The sequence below is a fragment of the Haliotis rufescens genome, unplaced genomic scaffold, assembly GCF_023055435.1.
Source record: "Haliotis rufescens isolate VD_foot unplaced genomic scaffold, xgHalRufe1.0.p SCAF_12, whole genome shotgun sequence".
Lineage (NCBI taxonomy): Eukaryota > Metazoa > Mollusca > Gastropoda > Lepetellida > Haliotidae > Haliotis > Haliotis rufescens.
Genome location: NW_025963802.1, coordinates 1,530,819 through 1,547,289, shown reverse-complemented (window position 1 = coordinate 1,547,289; position 16,471 = coordinate 1,530,819). Strand labels below are relative to the sequence as shown.

The following is a 16,471-nucleotide window of genomic DNA, read 5'->3' as shown; positions in this document are numbered from 1 at the left end:
TTGATACGTTCTCGGAAGATACCAGTGAGATATGACACGCCCATTTCAATACGAGTACATACTTCCTGTATTAAACTCTTTTACAACAATCCCCTGACTAAAGACGTTGACCAAATACAATTACCTGAGAAAATGTTTGTGAATACAACCGAGTCATCGTTCAACTAGAAAGTGTTAGCGGGTGTTTCAGGTAGAAACTGAGCCATGAAACATGAAACACCCCTCAACACCTCAGAGCTGCCGAGTCATCAGGAGGTACACATGGACACCTTCAGGGACTTGTAAGAGGACGATCGTGTCAAAAGCAGGACGTTGTACCAAGTTTTAAACATACAAAACAGATCCTGATAATTCCAACATGTTAAGTTGGCATCTTTGGATCATCCTGGTATTGTGGGTGAATGAGTATGGTTTTAACGCCGCTTTTAGCAATATTCCAGCAATATCACGGCGGGGGACACCAGAAATGGGCTTCACACATTGTACCGATGTCGGGAATCGAACCAGGGTCTTCAGCGTGACGAGCGAACTCTTTAACCACAAGGCTACCCGACCGCCCCTCTGGTTATGTTAAGATTGATGAAATACTTTGTATAGTTTATGGATAAGATATATAGATATAGAGTGTATCAGAGGGTGTCAATTCCTGCACATGAAGTGGTGTAATTGGCGGATGTTGGAGAAGGTAGCTGTCACAACACCTGAAGAAAAACAATATTTTGTTAATTTCAGAATTATTCAATCACTTTTGTAAACAAACATGACGATCAATTCACATACATGTGGCATTTTGTGAAGTTATGTTTAATCGTGGACGGACAAATAATGTAGGAATTGCATGCACTAATATGACAACTGTATCTATATACATTAAGAATTAACTCCTACAGTATGAATAATTCGTTTACAGCTTCAGTTTTACTTACTGCATCTTAGGAGGCAACACCAGATGGCGTGGTCGCTGACCGTGAAGGAGGAATCAGTCAGTGACCGTTGGACTGTTGACGGTGAGACCAATGGCAGCTGGAGGATGAGACTGAGGTTGGTGGAAACTGAGGATGGACGGCAACTACGCCTGGTAACTGTTAAGGTGACTGAGGCTGCGTACTGGTCAGTCGGAACGACACCTGAAGTGATGAGGAGATTTTAGTTAAAATATATGAAAGAAGCAATTAACAAGCATCAGGATAGGAACATCTATTACTTGCCATCAAGAATCTACCAACAACTTTAGAAACTATAACTTTGTTTACAGTGAGACCATGGACAGCTGGATATGTTGGCTGGTCCGGATTAGTTTGGTAAGAGAGTCTGGCAAGTTTAGTGTATGTCAGATGATGTACCTGAGGCAGAGGGAAGTTGATGCAGGTGGAGGTGGAGGCAGGTGGCAACTGATGCTGTCAGCTGGCGGCAATTGAAGGTTGAGGCTGGAGGCTGATGGCAACTGAGGCTGGTGGCAACTGAGGCGGGTGGCAACTGAGGCTGGTGGCGACTGGGGCTGGTGGCGACTAAAGCAGGTGGCAACTGATGCTGTCAGACGGCGGCAATTGAAGGTTGAGGCTGGAGGCAGGTGGCAACAGAGGCTGGTGGCAACTGAGGCTGGTGGCAACTGAGGCTGGTGGCGACTGAGGCTGGTGGCAACTGAGGCTGGTGGCAACTGAGGCTGGTGGCGACTGAAGCAGGTGGCAACTGATGCTGTCGGACGGCGGCCATTGAAGGTTGAGGCTGGTGGCAACTGAGGCTGGAGACATGTGGCAACTGAGGCTTGTGGCAGGGGGGCATCTGAGGCTTGTGGCAATTGAGGCTGGTGGCAACTGAGGCTGGTGGCAACTGAGGCTGGAGACATGTGGCATCTGAGGCTTGTGGCAGGGGGGCAACTGAGGCTGGTGGCAATTGAGGCTGGTGGCAACTGAGGCTGGTGGCAACTGAGGCTGGAGACATGTGGCAACTGAGGCTGGTGGCAGGTGGCAACAGAGGCTGGTGGCGACTGAGGCTGGTGGCGACTGAGGCTGGTGGCGACTGAGGCTGGACATAATCTTTAGAAAAAAACTTAATGTTTAAAAAATCTTCTTCTTAATTCAAAGACTGGTTTACTCGTTTGTTATTTCAGCATATATCAGACAAACACGCTATTCAAAGAATTCCCTGGCCCCACTCGATATACATTGAGTTTTTTATTTGACAAGAATTGTATTTCAACATGTGTTATTGCGATTTACACACTAATATCATATACATGTACGTCAGACCTGTTCCTCTTTGACGAGGTGTATTGAACTGGAGTTTCTGGAATATCTAAGGGTGGTAGAGTTACCATTGCATGTGGAAAGGGGAGGGCGTGAATGTTGTAGAACGCCGCAGTCAGCAATATTACACCTAACATTTGACTGACAAGCGAAGAGTGGTCGATGGGATTGATTGTAGAATGATCAACGTAAGTACAATCAACAACGTTTAGGTACTGGGTTATCTATTCTGCCCTGGGTCACCTCGAGAGCATATAGAAAAAAACTGTTAAATGTGGGTGAGTGGGCGAGGCCAAAACTCGCTAAATACAATGTCTGTTCCCAATACAGGATATTTATTATCCAAAAATACACTCGCATGATAACCTATTTTTACTTATAGATACTATTTGCCAACTGGTGTCTAAGGCTGTAGGTGCAATCGAGTGGCGTCAGGGGACGTTTCCGTTCTTCGTTGTGAATATAAAGTATCCAGTTAAATTGCATAGATCTAGAGTTTATATACTAGTACTCACCATAGACTAGAGCGGAGGTGTGGTAGACGGGTGTGGTAGACGGTGTGGTGTACAGCTGCGGCAAGGGTGCCTGTTCAGTTCGACTTGTGTCCAGGAACACGAACTTAGAACTGAATTGACCAAAGGCGCATGAGTCAAGGAAAAATAGATAGGTAGGACGTTTTGTACTTTTTAAGAAAGTTGTTAGGAACAGTCTAAAGAATTTAGAATTGAATTTACAAACGCGTTGTTCTATACATCTTGGAGTTCTGAATGTCTTAAGAGAGGTGTTTTGAACGGCCTGTGTATAAAGTAAGTCACACGTTTTAACCATCAAATACGCACAGTTTGAAACTTACCTGGACACTTAGTTCTGTTCAACAAACATCCATCTTCGTTGTAGACTAATATTGCCAAAACCCTACCATGGCACCGCACATGATTAGGAAGAGACGTCTTCAACTCATTGTATCCAGAAAACAAACTGAAATATTTTGTTGAGGTTACGCAACCAGTAAGGTCTGACACGCTCATTTCAATGCTCGTATTAATTTTTTTCACAACAATCCCCTGACTGACGTTGACCAAATACAAATTACCTGAGAAAATGTTTCTGAATACAACCGAGTCATCGTTCAACTAGAAAGTGTTAGCGGGTGTTTCAGGTAGAAACTGAGCCATGAAACATGAAACACCCCTCGACACCTCAGAGCTGCCGAGTCATCAGATGGTACACATGAACACCTTCAGGGACGATTGTGTCAAAAGGAGGATGTTGTACCAAATTTTGGACATACAAAACAGATCCTGATAATTCCAACATGTTAAGTTGGCATCTTTGGATCATGCCAGTTGTCAAGATTGATGAAATGCTCTGAATAGTTTATGGATAAGATGTATGGATATCGAGTGTATCAGAGGGTGTCAATTCCTGCACATGAAGAGGCGTAATTGGCAGGTTTTGCAGAAGGTAACATGTCACCACACCTGAAGAAGAAACAATATTTTGTTAAGTTCAGAATTATTCAATCACTTCTTTAAACATACATGACGATCAGATCACGTTTGTAATGTCCTTCTTGAAGTTGTTTTTAGTGGACGGACGAGTATCGGAAGTGTATGCACTAACATAAACACTGTTAAAGTGTACTATAAAGCAGAAAATCAATCTTGCTTCAAAATTGACGGGAAAATGTTTGCTCTAAAGAATTAATTCCTAGAGAATAAATGATTCGTTTATAACTATAGTTTAAATTACTGCATTTGAGGATGTAACGCCAGATTAACCTTGTCGCCAATGACAGCTTGTGGCCACCGAGGGTGGACACCTATCGCTGCCTTTTTCGGATGAACGAAGCCTGGTCGTTGGTTACAATACCTGAAGTAAGGAGAAACAAACCATTTAAACACCAGGGTGGAAACACCTATTCATTGACCAAGATACACACTTATCTACTTCTGCAAGCATCTTCCAACACCAATCCTGTCCGTAAATCTTTAAAATTTCACAATTTCTAAGTGCCGAACAGTACTTAAGTTGATTCATGTAATAATATGTCGATGTATTTTTACAGAGAACAGAACAGCTTGATGTTGGGGGAAAGCGAGAATTGATGCAGGTCTCAGCCTTAACCACTTTGGTGAGCAGGTGTATGGTGATGATAAACCTCGAAACAATCATGTCAAACAAGGATTCGAACACGAAGTCATAGGTATCTGGGACGTTTCAGGGAGGCAGAGTCACCATTGCATGTGGAAAGGTGAGGAGGTGAATGTTGTAGAACGCCGCAGTCAGCAATATTACAGCTAACATTTGACTGACAAGCGAACAGTGGTTGATGGGATGGTAGAATGATCAAGGAGTACAATCATACATTTGGACTGGTCCATACATGAACTCAACAGGAATCGGGTACTGGGTAATCTGTTCTGTCCGGGGTCACCCGGAGAATATAAAGAAAGTAGTAGTGGTAGCAGTAGTAACGATTGAGGGTAAATTCTGTGAAAAGTGTTTTTTGTTTGTTGGTAAACGCCATGCTCAGCAATATTCCAGCTATATGGCGTCGGTCTGTAAATAATCGAGTCTAGACCAGACAATCCAGTGACTGACATGAACATTGATCTACGCTATTTGAATATACAATGACATGCATCAACTAAGTCACGAGCCTAACCACCGATCCCGTTAGATGCCTGTTTCATGTATGGGTTGCTGAGGTCACGTCTGACCCGGATATTCACGCTGACAAGCCAGCGGTGGCGACACTAGGCTGACCCACGTAGAATCGGTCGATGTGTTGATTACCTCCCTTTGTAAATGATACATCTAGACACATTGGGTCAACTTACTGGTCATGCCTCCTCCCAGGGTCATCTGTACAGCACCTGCCGGTTTGCGGACGCGTCCCCTTCTCTGTAATGAAACAAACAATACTTAAAGCCTTTCTCAACCATCGGATACACAGTCCCACTTACCAGGAATATATATATATATAAACGATTCAAATCATTATTTATCACGTTCCTATTATAGAGGTCGTCTGTCGGTTTGTGATTTAACGCCGCGCTCAGCAATAGTCTAGCTATATGATGGCGGTCTCTATATAATCGACAGTGATTGACATCATTAACATCGAATCACGCAATTGGGATACGATAACACGATGTTACTATGCCTGACCACCCGATCCCGTTAGACGCCTCTTACAAGCATAGTCGCCTTTCATGGCAAGCATTGGTTGCTGAAGATCTACTCTAAACCGGATGTTCACGGGTCTGAGCAACGATCCGCTTTGATTAAGGAACTCTGCAGAGCGAATTGCGGCGCCTTAGATGACTTGCCAACCCCTGCCCCGAATGTGACAATGAAACACACTAACGCACTATTGTCCTCTGTCGGATTCTTTCATGAACTGATTACAGCGCATTAGGAGTGTTTGTTGTAGTTGCATTAAGGAGGTACGAAAAAGGTACAAAGTCGGTTCAGATGAAACGAAATCTCACCGAAGTCCTTCGCGCCTCATCTAAAACACGCAGCAGAGCATGGTAGTGTTGTTGTTGCTGCTGCTGCTGTTGTTGTCGTTGCTGGTCCCGGGCAAGCCTCTGTTGTTCCTCCCTTCTTCGTTGTTGCCGCTGTTGCCGCTGTTGCTGCTGTTGCTGCTGTTGCTGCTGTTGCTGTTGTCGTAGCATGTTTACGGTCCTCTGTCTGTGTCTTTGATCCCTTCTCCTATTGTTGACTACCTGATTCTGAGAAAAAAAAATATCCATTGAAGAGATAGAATAGTATAAGGTATAGTATAATAGTATAAGAAGTAACGGTTTCTTGTAATTATAGATATTTATATAAATAACTCAATAAACTGTACTATATACTGCAGCTATGTGACGGCGATCTGTAAACAGTATTGACAGTCCAGTGATTGACATCATGAGCATCGATCAACTCAATTGGTATACAAAGACATGCATTAACCAAGTAGGTGGGCTTGACAACCCGATCCTGTTAGACGCCTCTCGATTATTTACAGACCGCCGTCATATGGCTGGAGTGAGTGAGTTAATATTTAACGTCACATCGGCAATATTTCAGCCATATCGTGACGAGAAGTTATACATTATCAATACATATATTTAGACTATCTAAAAAACTGGCATCTATGGACAGTACGATAACTAGAATATCACCGATTAAAATATAAAACTAGCATACAACCATAAAATGATATCAATATATGTAACAATACAATATAAAAAAGGTCTATACATCGCCAACAACTGAAGGTAGATCACCATGCTAGGGTCTCGTGTGGCTTGACTATTGCTGAGTGTGGCGTTAAACAACAAACAGATCAATGTACAATATCATGACAATGTGATCGATATTGTGAGCAGCGATCCGATCCTGATCACCCGATCCACTAAGTCATCGAGCCTGATCACCCGATCCACTAAGTCATCCAGCCTGATCACCCGATACACCATGTCACCTAGCCTGATCCTCCGATCCATTAAGTCATCTAGCATGATCCCCCGATCCACTAAGTCATCCAGCCTGATCACCCGATACACCATGTCACCTAGCCTGATCCCCCGATCCATTAAGTCATCTAGCCTGATCCCCCGATCCACTAAGTCGCCCCTTACGAGCAGCATATGTTGCCATTCGATCCCGGAATCACGAGATGTTTTTGTGGAACATTGTGTTATGCACAGGAGTGTTGAATACGAGGTTTAACTGAAATGCTGAGGGGAGGAAGAAAAAGCGATGGTGAAGCTAAACACTAAAATGAGGTCACTTTGACAATGTCATGGACAGTTAATTCAGGCATCTTAGGCTACATGGCAAGAGAGTTATTCAACAAAGATGAATCTTATACTGTCAATGAGAATTAACTACATAGTATACTCACAGTTGGAACCGACTGTGTCGCCAAAGTGCCTAATGTCACTGCTGTCACTGCCGTCACTGGTGCCGCTGAAGTTGGTGCTGCCGATGCTGCCGATGTAGAAGCTATCGCCGTTGTTGTCGCTGTTGCCGTCGTTGCTGTCGCTGTTGCTTCCGTTACTGTCGACGAGAAGCCCTAAGAAGGAATGTAAGAGTTGACATTATGTACGTTTGTACAAGCATGTATACAGACAAACTCAGGTGGTCCAAACAAATGTTTTCCATGCCTCTTACCGACCGAACATACCTTGTTTCTTAAGGGAGATTTATATTTAACAATATATGACTAAACACGTCCCATTTTAATTCTGGAAACCCAAAAGTCCAGAAACTCTACGCTCTTTGCCCAGTCTCGGTTAAAGGTATTTACAAAATTAAACATGCCGTTTTCATGGGAACATACCAAGGAAGAAAAAATGAAAAAAAAATTGTTTAAAAACTCAATATTTAGACTATGTCGCCCATGGGCCTGCCCATGGGCGAAGTCTGGCCCATGGGCCTGCCCATGGGCGAAGTCTGGCCCATGGGTAGGCCCATGGGCAGGCCCATGGGCGAGAATATGTTCCTTTACTTAAAACTCATGTTTTTGATTCGCAAATACATTTAATGTATTCATTCAAGTATCATGACACAATATTTAACTCATTTTAACTTAATTCAACGATTTTATAGCGATATTGAAATATTTCGCCCATGGGCGAGAAAAAGGTTTGGCCAATGGGCGAGAATATGTTCCTGTACTTAAAACTCATGATTTTGTTTCGCAAATACATTAAATGTATTTATTGAAGTATCATGACACAAAATTCAACTCATTTTAACTTAATTCAACGATTTTATAGCGATATTGAAATATTTCGCCCATGGGCGAGAATATGTTCCTGTACTTAAAACTCATGATTTTGTTTCGCAAATACATTTAATGTATTCATTCAAGTATCATGACACAATATTTAACTCATTTTAACTTAATTCAACGATTTTATAGCGATATTGAAATATTTCGCCCATGGGCGAGAAAAAGGTTTGGCCAATGGGCGAGAATATGTTCCTGTACTTAAAACTCATGATTTTGTTTCGCAAATACATTAAATGTATTTATTGAAGTATCATGACACAAAATTCAACTCATTTTAACTTAATTCAACGATTTTATAGCGATATTGAAATATTTCGCCCATGGGCGAGAATATGTTCCTGTACTTAAAACTCATGATTTTGTTTCGCAAATACATTAAATGTATTTATTGAAGTATCATGACACAAAATTTAACTCATTTTAACTTAATTCAACGATTTTATAACGATTTTTGAAATATTTCGCCCATGGGCGAGAAAAAGGTTTGGCCCATGGGCAGGCCCATGGGCGAGAATATGTTCCTTTACTTAAAACTCATGTTTTTGTTTCGTAAATACATGCAGGAGTTCTAACTATTTTCATGGCACATAATGTAACACAATTTTACTCAATTCAGCTATTTTACAGATTTATTGAAATATTTCGCCCATTGGCGAGAAAAGGTTTTGCCTTCGAAATCCTTGATTATTATATCATGCCAGAGTTCTGAAATTCAGTGACAATGCTGTTGAACAGTAGAATCTGATTGACGTATTTTGCAGAACCTGTTTGACACTATGGGTTCCAGGACCACTAACACTCTGAGCTGAAAAAGTTTGGTCCTAACCGCACCCAACATCTTTAATGAACCCGGCCTTATCTCTCAAAACGTTTTGGCAGTTTATCATACGAATTCATGTGCGTGTACAACATTAAATTTTAGTTAGTTTCTATTTCATTTCCCATTTTATGACCCGTTGATACATCACACTGGGCAATTACGTGACAGGTACGCGTGCGCGTATTTTAATGGAAAGAAACTATTCGTCTTTTATTGCATAACGTTTGGCTGAATATCTTATATTCTAACGAAATCTCGAAATAATTATTTATTTACAAGCAGTGTCGAACTGACCAGTAGGAATTATGTTTCAATGCGATTGAGGAAAACGTGAGTGAATATTGTGACACTAAAGCAACTTTTAACTGCATTGTCACTTTTGAAAATGGTAATAGTTAAGAAAAACGTAACAGCCTTCTTATGATAATTCTCATATTCTCATTAGTACGTTGTGTCTAATTACAGTGTCGGCCTTATTTACAGGTGATTCTACAATACTTGTTGTCGGTCAATTACAATCTGCCACACCACGCGTGAATAAACAGTTATGCAGGTGTTGCTGTGGGCAAATACCTAGCCTGTACATGTATATTTTTGTGGATACATGTATTACATATTTTCGTTGATATGTGGATATATTAAACACCAAGACACAAAAAGTTTATGAAAGATGAATTTGTGCCTTGATATATATATTCAACGCGAACGAAGCTTGTATTTTCTCCGCGATCCTGATGTGTATCATCGTTTAATTGGTCATTCATTAAAAGTACGTTGTGAGGCGATATCAAAGGAGCCGCTCAATATACGCAGTGTCGTCCGTTTCGCGTGAACTACCACCCTACCCTGTCAGTAAGAGTTATGTAATCGGTACACAAATATATTTGGTGCGATGTCAGTGTGGAAGGAGTTTGAATTACGTCCGCCAGTGGCCACAGAAAGTATAGTACCAATCAACAAGGCCAATGCCGTACTAATAACCTAGTGACTCGCGTAACAACGGCTGTCAATATGTCTGCTACATCTACCATACCATCATCCCTGTCACAACTGGCGTATTAACGGCTTATTCAAAATATTAATTGTAGAAATGTCGTTACCAGACTAACGTACGTCGTATTCAGTCCTCAACTGGATGTTACATTCCTTATATCAGTTATATATCAGCCCTGTTTGTGAAAATATTTACTAGACATAAGATTTAAAGACTAATAAAATCAATTGTAAGACCGCATAGACCATAAAACCGAATAAAATATGTCTTGGTATCATCTCTTGTGTATTAGATGATGGCAATGACCGGAAATATTATAACGTTAGATTTAGAAGGAGAAACATTAAAGTGTTTTACAATACTTGGAAACATGAGCAATAAGATGTAGCAACATAAACATGCATGGAATAGGGAAAAAGGATGAAAACAAATTGAAAAGGATTTTAATATAAAATTATCGAACTAAATAACTTGCCTGAACAGAAAGGGTACCCAAACTTGTTTGACAGTTATTCGTGTGTTGTAGACTGTCGAATGGGACACATGTGTGTACGTAGGGTAGGCATATCTATTGCAAGTTTTAGTACTCATACACTTTCTCTTTTTGTGTTTTGTTTGTTTGTTAGTTGTATAACGCCACACTTAGCAATATTTCAGCTGTATGACGGCGGTCTGTAAATAATCGAGTCTGGACCAGACAATCCAGTGATTGACATCATGTGCATCGATCCACGCAATTGGGATACGATGACATGCATCAACCAAGTCAGCGAGCCTGACCACCCGATCCCGGTAGTCGCTTCTTACGGACAAGCGCTGTCGCCCTTTTACGCCAAGAATGGTTTGTTGAAGATCTTCACGGGTCTATTGAATGCAGGGATTTGTGTAAAGTCATTCAGACAGCATACAATGCCAACTAAAAAATTATACTCAGTGTCTCCGCAAAGTAATATAGTACGGTACTTAGAGTACATGTGAGATTATACTCAGATTAGGGAGATGTTTTATCCGTATAACGTGTTATTATTCTACCTAACAATGTATTTAATGAAATGAATGCAAAACAAACTCAACGGCTAAAAGGTTTCATTGAAAAAACTACCCGTAGTCTTGACTAATAAAACAACTGCAACCCGACACAGATTAAACGCACTTACAAACACAATCATAATCTGGTTAGTCTGTATCACTCAACGAGGCCGCTTACTTTGCCCACAGTATGAAAGTATTGGGCAGTTCAGTAATTAGGAGCCAAAACCAGGCAGGTACGCTGGTCACACTTGACTGGTCTGACTGATGATTAGGTCGTCTGACAATTGTGAGTGAACCATAGCAAGAAGTATCTGCGAAACTATTTGCTCCTTTTATGGGACCGATTAGTTTTATGACCATGGGCCTCGGCACAAGCGTGGTGTTGGAAGACAAGTTATACATGTACATCCGATATAGTGACTGTTTTTCGCTATTCATATTCTAAATACATTCATAATACCACAACATTTTAGTACTCCTTGAAACTTTACAATCACTTCAATATGTACAATAGATTGAACGAGAACACTTGATATATTGCAGATTATTAAATCATTGTCTCTATTATCAGCCGCTACGTTTGTATCGTTTGCATTGTACAAAGAAATATTTTATCTGTCCTTTTGCAGATTTAGCCTCAGAATATGCTCATTCGAATTAGGAACGAAAATAATTGCTTATCATGAGTATATATGATACAGTTAAAAGTTACTTGTACACTGTAGACGTATTCACTTTAAAGTCGCATACGACCTTCGCGAGCGAGTTGAATGATCCAGGTTAATTGGAACGAAGTCTAGAGAGGGTTATACAGTTTTGTATTTGGTAATGTGTAGGTTTGTTAAATATAATTTTTTTCATTCCTTTTATTTCAATATGTAAAAACATAACTATGCGCTTAAAAACAGAGCTGACTTGATGGGAGATAGCCACCTCAGATTGTCTGTTGGACACGGTTTAACCTTACTGTGTCCTCACCCTGGTTGTTGTTACCGTTGTTATAAGGGATTAAGAGCTACGGCTCATTGCATTTTTGGTTAAAGTCTGTATCACTAAAGTGGACATGTGCAGGTGAACTCTGTTCAATTAGTATATGAAATGCCCCAAAATGTGAACTCCAGACAATAATAACCTGAGGGTAAATCCACGTGCGTCTGCCTTTCCTCTCGTTCACCTTCGAAATCCTTGATTATTATATCATGCCAGAGTTCTGAAATTCAGTGACAATGTTGCTGAACAATAGAATCTGATGGACGTTTTGTGCAGAACCTGTTTGACACTATGGGTTCCAGGACCACTAACACTCTGAGCTGAAAAAGTTTGGTCCTAACCGCACCCAACATCTACAAGTAATTAACAGTCCCATGCTGAGACCTTTCTCAAAATATCGCAACCCCGACACGAGTGTGCTCAGTCAAACAATGAACTTACGACCGGCAGAAAACAACTCCAGTTGAGTATGCCGATGCTGTATCTCAGCCGTGTTGGCCTGAAAATTTAAACATGCTAATTAAATCCAAAATCGTATAATTATTTTTAATAGAAACCGTATCTTAATTTGTTCTTGCACTGCATCATATCGTGTATTTCATCTGTATATGTGTAATGTGTATATGTATCAATGACTACACTTATACCGCATATTCTGCAACAGACTATAATTAATCACCTTATTATTGTCTCTCCATTTACCATGGCTGACTGCACTAATACCCTTTTAACAGTGGACACCGATATCAGTATACATGTAGGCTTTTTGTTCAAAAAGGAATATGCAGGAAATTATATGTAACAATTAACTGTGTACTAATTACATGTTTGAATGTTATCAGTTTTACGTTCTGAGATACAGTGATGTAAGCATCTTCTAAAATCTTCTAAAAATATAATAAAATACAAAACTCTCTGCCGTAATTTTTTGTGGAAATCATTCGATCAAGTAAAAAATGACTGCGTGACAAGACGAATCAACTATTTATACCCGATAAAAGAAACTGCCGTATTTTAGGAACAGTGCTATAACAAGACATTTGAAATTTCTAACAAGCAGATACATTAGAGACAGTGACTAGACTACATGTACGTAATCCGTATCAATCAAAGGTGTAAAAAAACTGAAAATCATATCTGTCGGAGACCTACCAAATTACCAAGTTTTATCATTACTATATTTATTACAATGCAAATACTTTAGTGATACATTTTTTAGAGGAGAGGGCATACACACAAGTATATTGCTTCCGTGTGTGAATGCAGGTTGTACTTGGTATCTCAGTTCTCAGTTTCATACCGGTTGTATAACTGAATTTGTATATGGAACCATGCGTACAGCATGACAATTACTTGCTATTCGTCAGTTTACAACACACATAACACGGTCAAAAATTTTAGGCACCGCTTTTGCGAGTTATGTAGTACAGTAATGTTTTATTAAAATCTATTTCAATTTGTTTTCACCATTTTCCCTATTGACAGTCGTTGTTACGTGCGTCACTAGGTAATTAGTACGGATTGACCTTGTTTATTGTTTCTATACTTTGAGGATTTCTGTGACAACTGGCGGACGTAATTCAAACTCCTTCCGCACTGACACCGCATCAAATATATTTGTGTACCGATTACATAACTCTAATGGACAGGGTGGGGTGGTAGTTCACCGGACGACACTGTGTATATTGGGCGGCTCCTTTGATATCTCCTCCAAACATACGTTTATTGAATGACCCCCTTAAACGATAATACACATCTCGATGAATATATCAAGGCACTAATTCATCTTTCATAAACATTTTTTTGTCTTTGTGCTTAATATATCCACATATCAACGAACATTTGTAAAACATGTATCCTAAAAAAAATAAACATATAGGCTAGGTATTTGCCCACAGCAACACCTGCATAACTGTTTATTCACGCGTGGTGTGGTAGATCGTAATTGACCGAGAGCAGGTATTGTAGAATCACCTGTAAATAAGGCCGACACTGTAATTAGATACAACGTACTAATGAGAATTATCATAAGGAGGCTGTTGTTTTTTCTGAACTGTTACCATTTTCATACCAAAAGTGACAATGCAGTTAAAAGTTGCTTTAGTGTCACAATATTCACTCACGTTTTCCTCAATCGCATTGAAACATAATTCCCACTGGTCAGTTCGAAACCGCATGTAATTAAATAATTATTTCGAGATTTCGTTAGAATGTAAGATATTCAGCCAAACGTTATGCAATAAAAGACGAATAGTTTTTTTCATTAAAATACGCGCACGCGTACCTGTATATTGCATACCTGGTGTCACGTAATTGCCCAGTGTGATGTATCAACGGGACATTAAATGGGAAATGAATTAGAAACTAACTAAAATTTAATGTTGTGGAAAATAACTCCAATGAATTGGAGTACACGCACATGAATTCGTATGATAAACTGTCAAAACGTTTTGAGAGGTAAGGCCGGGTTCATTAAAGATCGCTACAATATGTAAAACAGGTGAAATTTGTAGAACTAAAGGAAACATCCAACCAAATGCCCTTTTTAAATAGTAATGTAATGATATAATATAAAGTATATTTCACATGATACAATATACTTTGCAAACAGTTAGTTGATGCTTGAAAGGGACTGACGTAAACATGGACGAAATATTTCAATAACGCCGTAAAATAGTTGAATTAAGTAAAAATTGGTTAAATTTTGTGTCATGATACTTGAATAAATACATTTAATGTATTTGCGAAAAAAAACCATGAGTTTTGAGTAAAGGAACATATACTCGCCCATGGGCCAAACCCTTTTTCTCGCCCATGGGCGAAATATTTCAATATCGCTATAAAATCGTTGAATTAAGTTAAAATGAGTTAAATTTTGTGTCATGATACTTGAATGAATACATTAAATGTATTTGCGAAACAAAAACATGAGTTTTAAGTAAAGGAACATATTCTCGCCCATGGGCCTGCCCATGGGCCTACCCATGGGCCAAACCTTTTTCTCGCCCATGGGCGAAATATTTCAATATCGCTATAAAATCGTTGAATTAAGTTAAAATGAGTTTAATTTTGTGTCATGATACTTCAATGAATACATTTCATGTATTTGCGAAACAAAATCATGAGTTTTAAGTAAAGGAACATATACTCGCCCATGGGCCAAACCTTTTTCTCGCCCATGGGCGAAATATTTCAATATCGCTATAAAATAGTTGAAATAAGTTAAAATGAGTTAAATTTTGTGTCATGATACTTCAATAAATACATTTAATGTATTTGCGAAACAAAATCATGAGTTTTAAGTAAAGGAACATATTCTCGCCCATGGGCCAAACCTTTTTCTCGCCCATGGGCGAAATATTTCAATATCGTTATAAAATCGTTGAATTAAGTTAAAATGAATTACATTTTGTGTCATGATACTTGAATGAATACATTAAATGTATTTGCGAAACAAAAACATGAGTTTTAAGTAAAGGAACATATTCTCGCCCATGGGCCTGCCCATGGGCCTACCCATGGGCCAGACTTCGCCCATGGGCAGGCCCATGGGCCAAACTTCGCCCATGGGCAGGCCCATGGGCGACATAGTCTAAATATTAAGTTTTTAAACAATTTTTTTTTCATTTTTTCTTCCTTGGTATGTTCCCATGAAAACGGCATGTTTAATTTTGTAAATACCTTTAACCGAGACTGGGCAAAGAGCGTAGAGTTTCTGGACTTTTGGGTTTCCAGAATTAAAATGGGACGTGTTACTACAATAACTAGCTATAACCCAGACAATAAAATAACGCTTAGTCACCAATGTGAGTTATTAACTGAATGTCAAACCCTTCATTTTTCCTTAGCTCATTTCATAAGTACATGTAGACTGGAATACGAATTCATGTGCACATCTCTCATTTTCGTAATTTTAAAGTTCCAAGAACTGATTACAATTTATCTAGTAGTTATATAAATAGTCGAAGAGAATATCTCGCAGTTCAGAGACTCGATTACGGCATTGTGCAGACAGAAGACGTATCACCAACACTGTAGGTATGGCCTGTGTCAACATCAAGGTGTCGCGCCACCACAAGACTATTATGCTGTTCACATTGGTGTTAAACCTGAATTCATTCTTGTATCTGACTTACATTTGCCTTTAGCCGCCTGTTCTCCTTCATCTGCCGGTTTTCCTCCTTCATCTGCCGGTTTTCCTCCTTCATCTGCCGGTTTTCCTCCTTCATCTGCCGGTTTTCCTCCTTCACCTGCCGATTCTCTTCCTTCACCTGCCGGTTTTCCTCCTTCACCTGCCGGTTTTCCTCTTTCACCTGCCGGTTTTCTTCCTTCATCTGCCGGTTTCCCCCCTTTTTACCTGCCGATTCTCTTCCTTCACCTGCCGGTTTTCCTCCTTCACCTGCCGATTCTCTTCCTTCACCTGCCGATTCTCTTCCTTCACCTGCCGGTTTTCTTCCTTCACCTGCCGATTCTCCTCCTTCACCTGCCGATTCTCTTCCTTCACCTGCCGATTCTCCTCCTTCACCTGCCGATTCTCCTCCTTCACCTGCCGGTTTTCCTCCTTCACCTGCCGATTCTCTTCCTTCACCTGC

At 40.0% G+C, this 16,471-nt stretch overlaps 1 protein-coding gene across 1 annotated transcript; it reads right to left on the bottom strand.

The window, feature by feature from the left end:
• Positions 1-1,330: 1,330 nt before the first annotated feature.
• Positions 1,331-16,213, bottom strand: LOC124111714 (alpha-protein kinase 1-like). Its single transcript, XM_048393826.1, has 6 exons — positions 16,012-16,213; positions 7,163-7,320; positions 5,744-5,986; positions 5,090-5,153; positions 1,659-2,036; positions 1,331-1,560 (listed from the first exon to the last, which is right to left on the bottom strand). Exons 1-6 carry the CDS (start codon positions 16,211-16,213, stop codon positions 1,331-1,333), a joined length of 1,275 nt encoding a protein of 424 aa, XP_048249783.1.
• Positions 16,214-16,471: the final 258 nt, after the last annotated feature.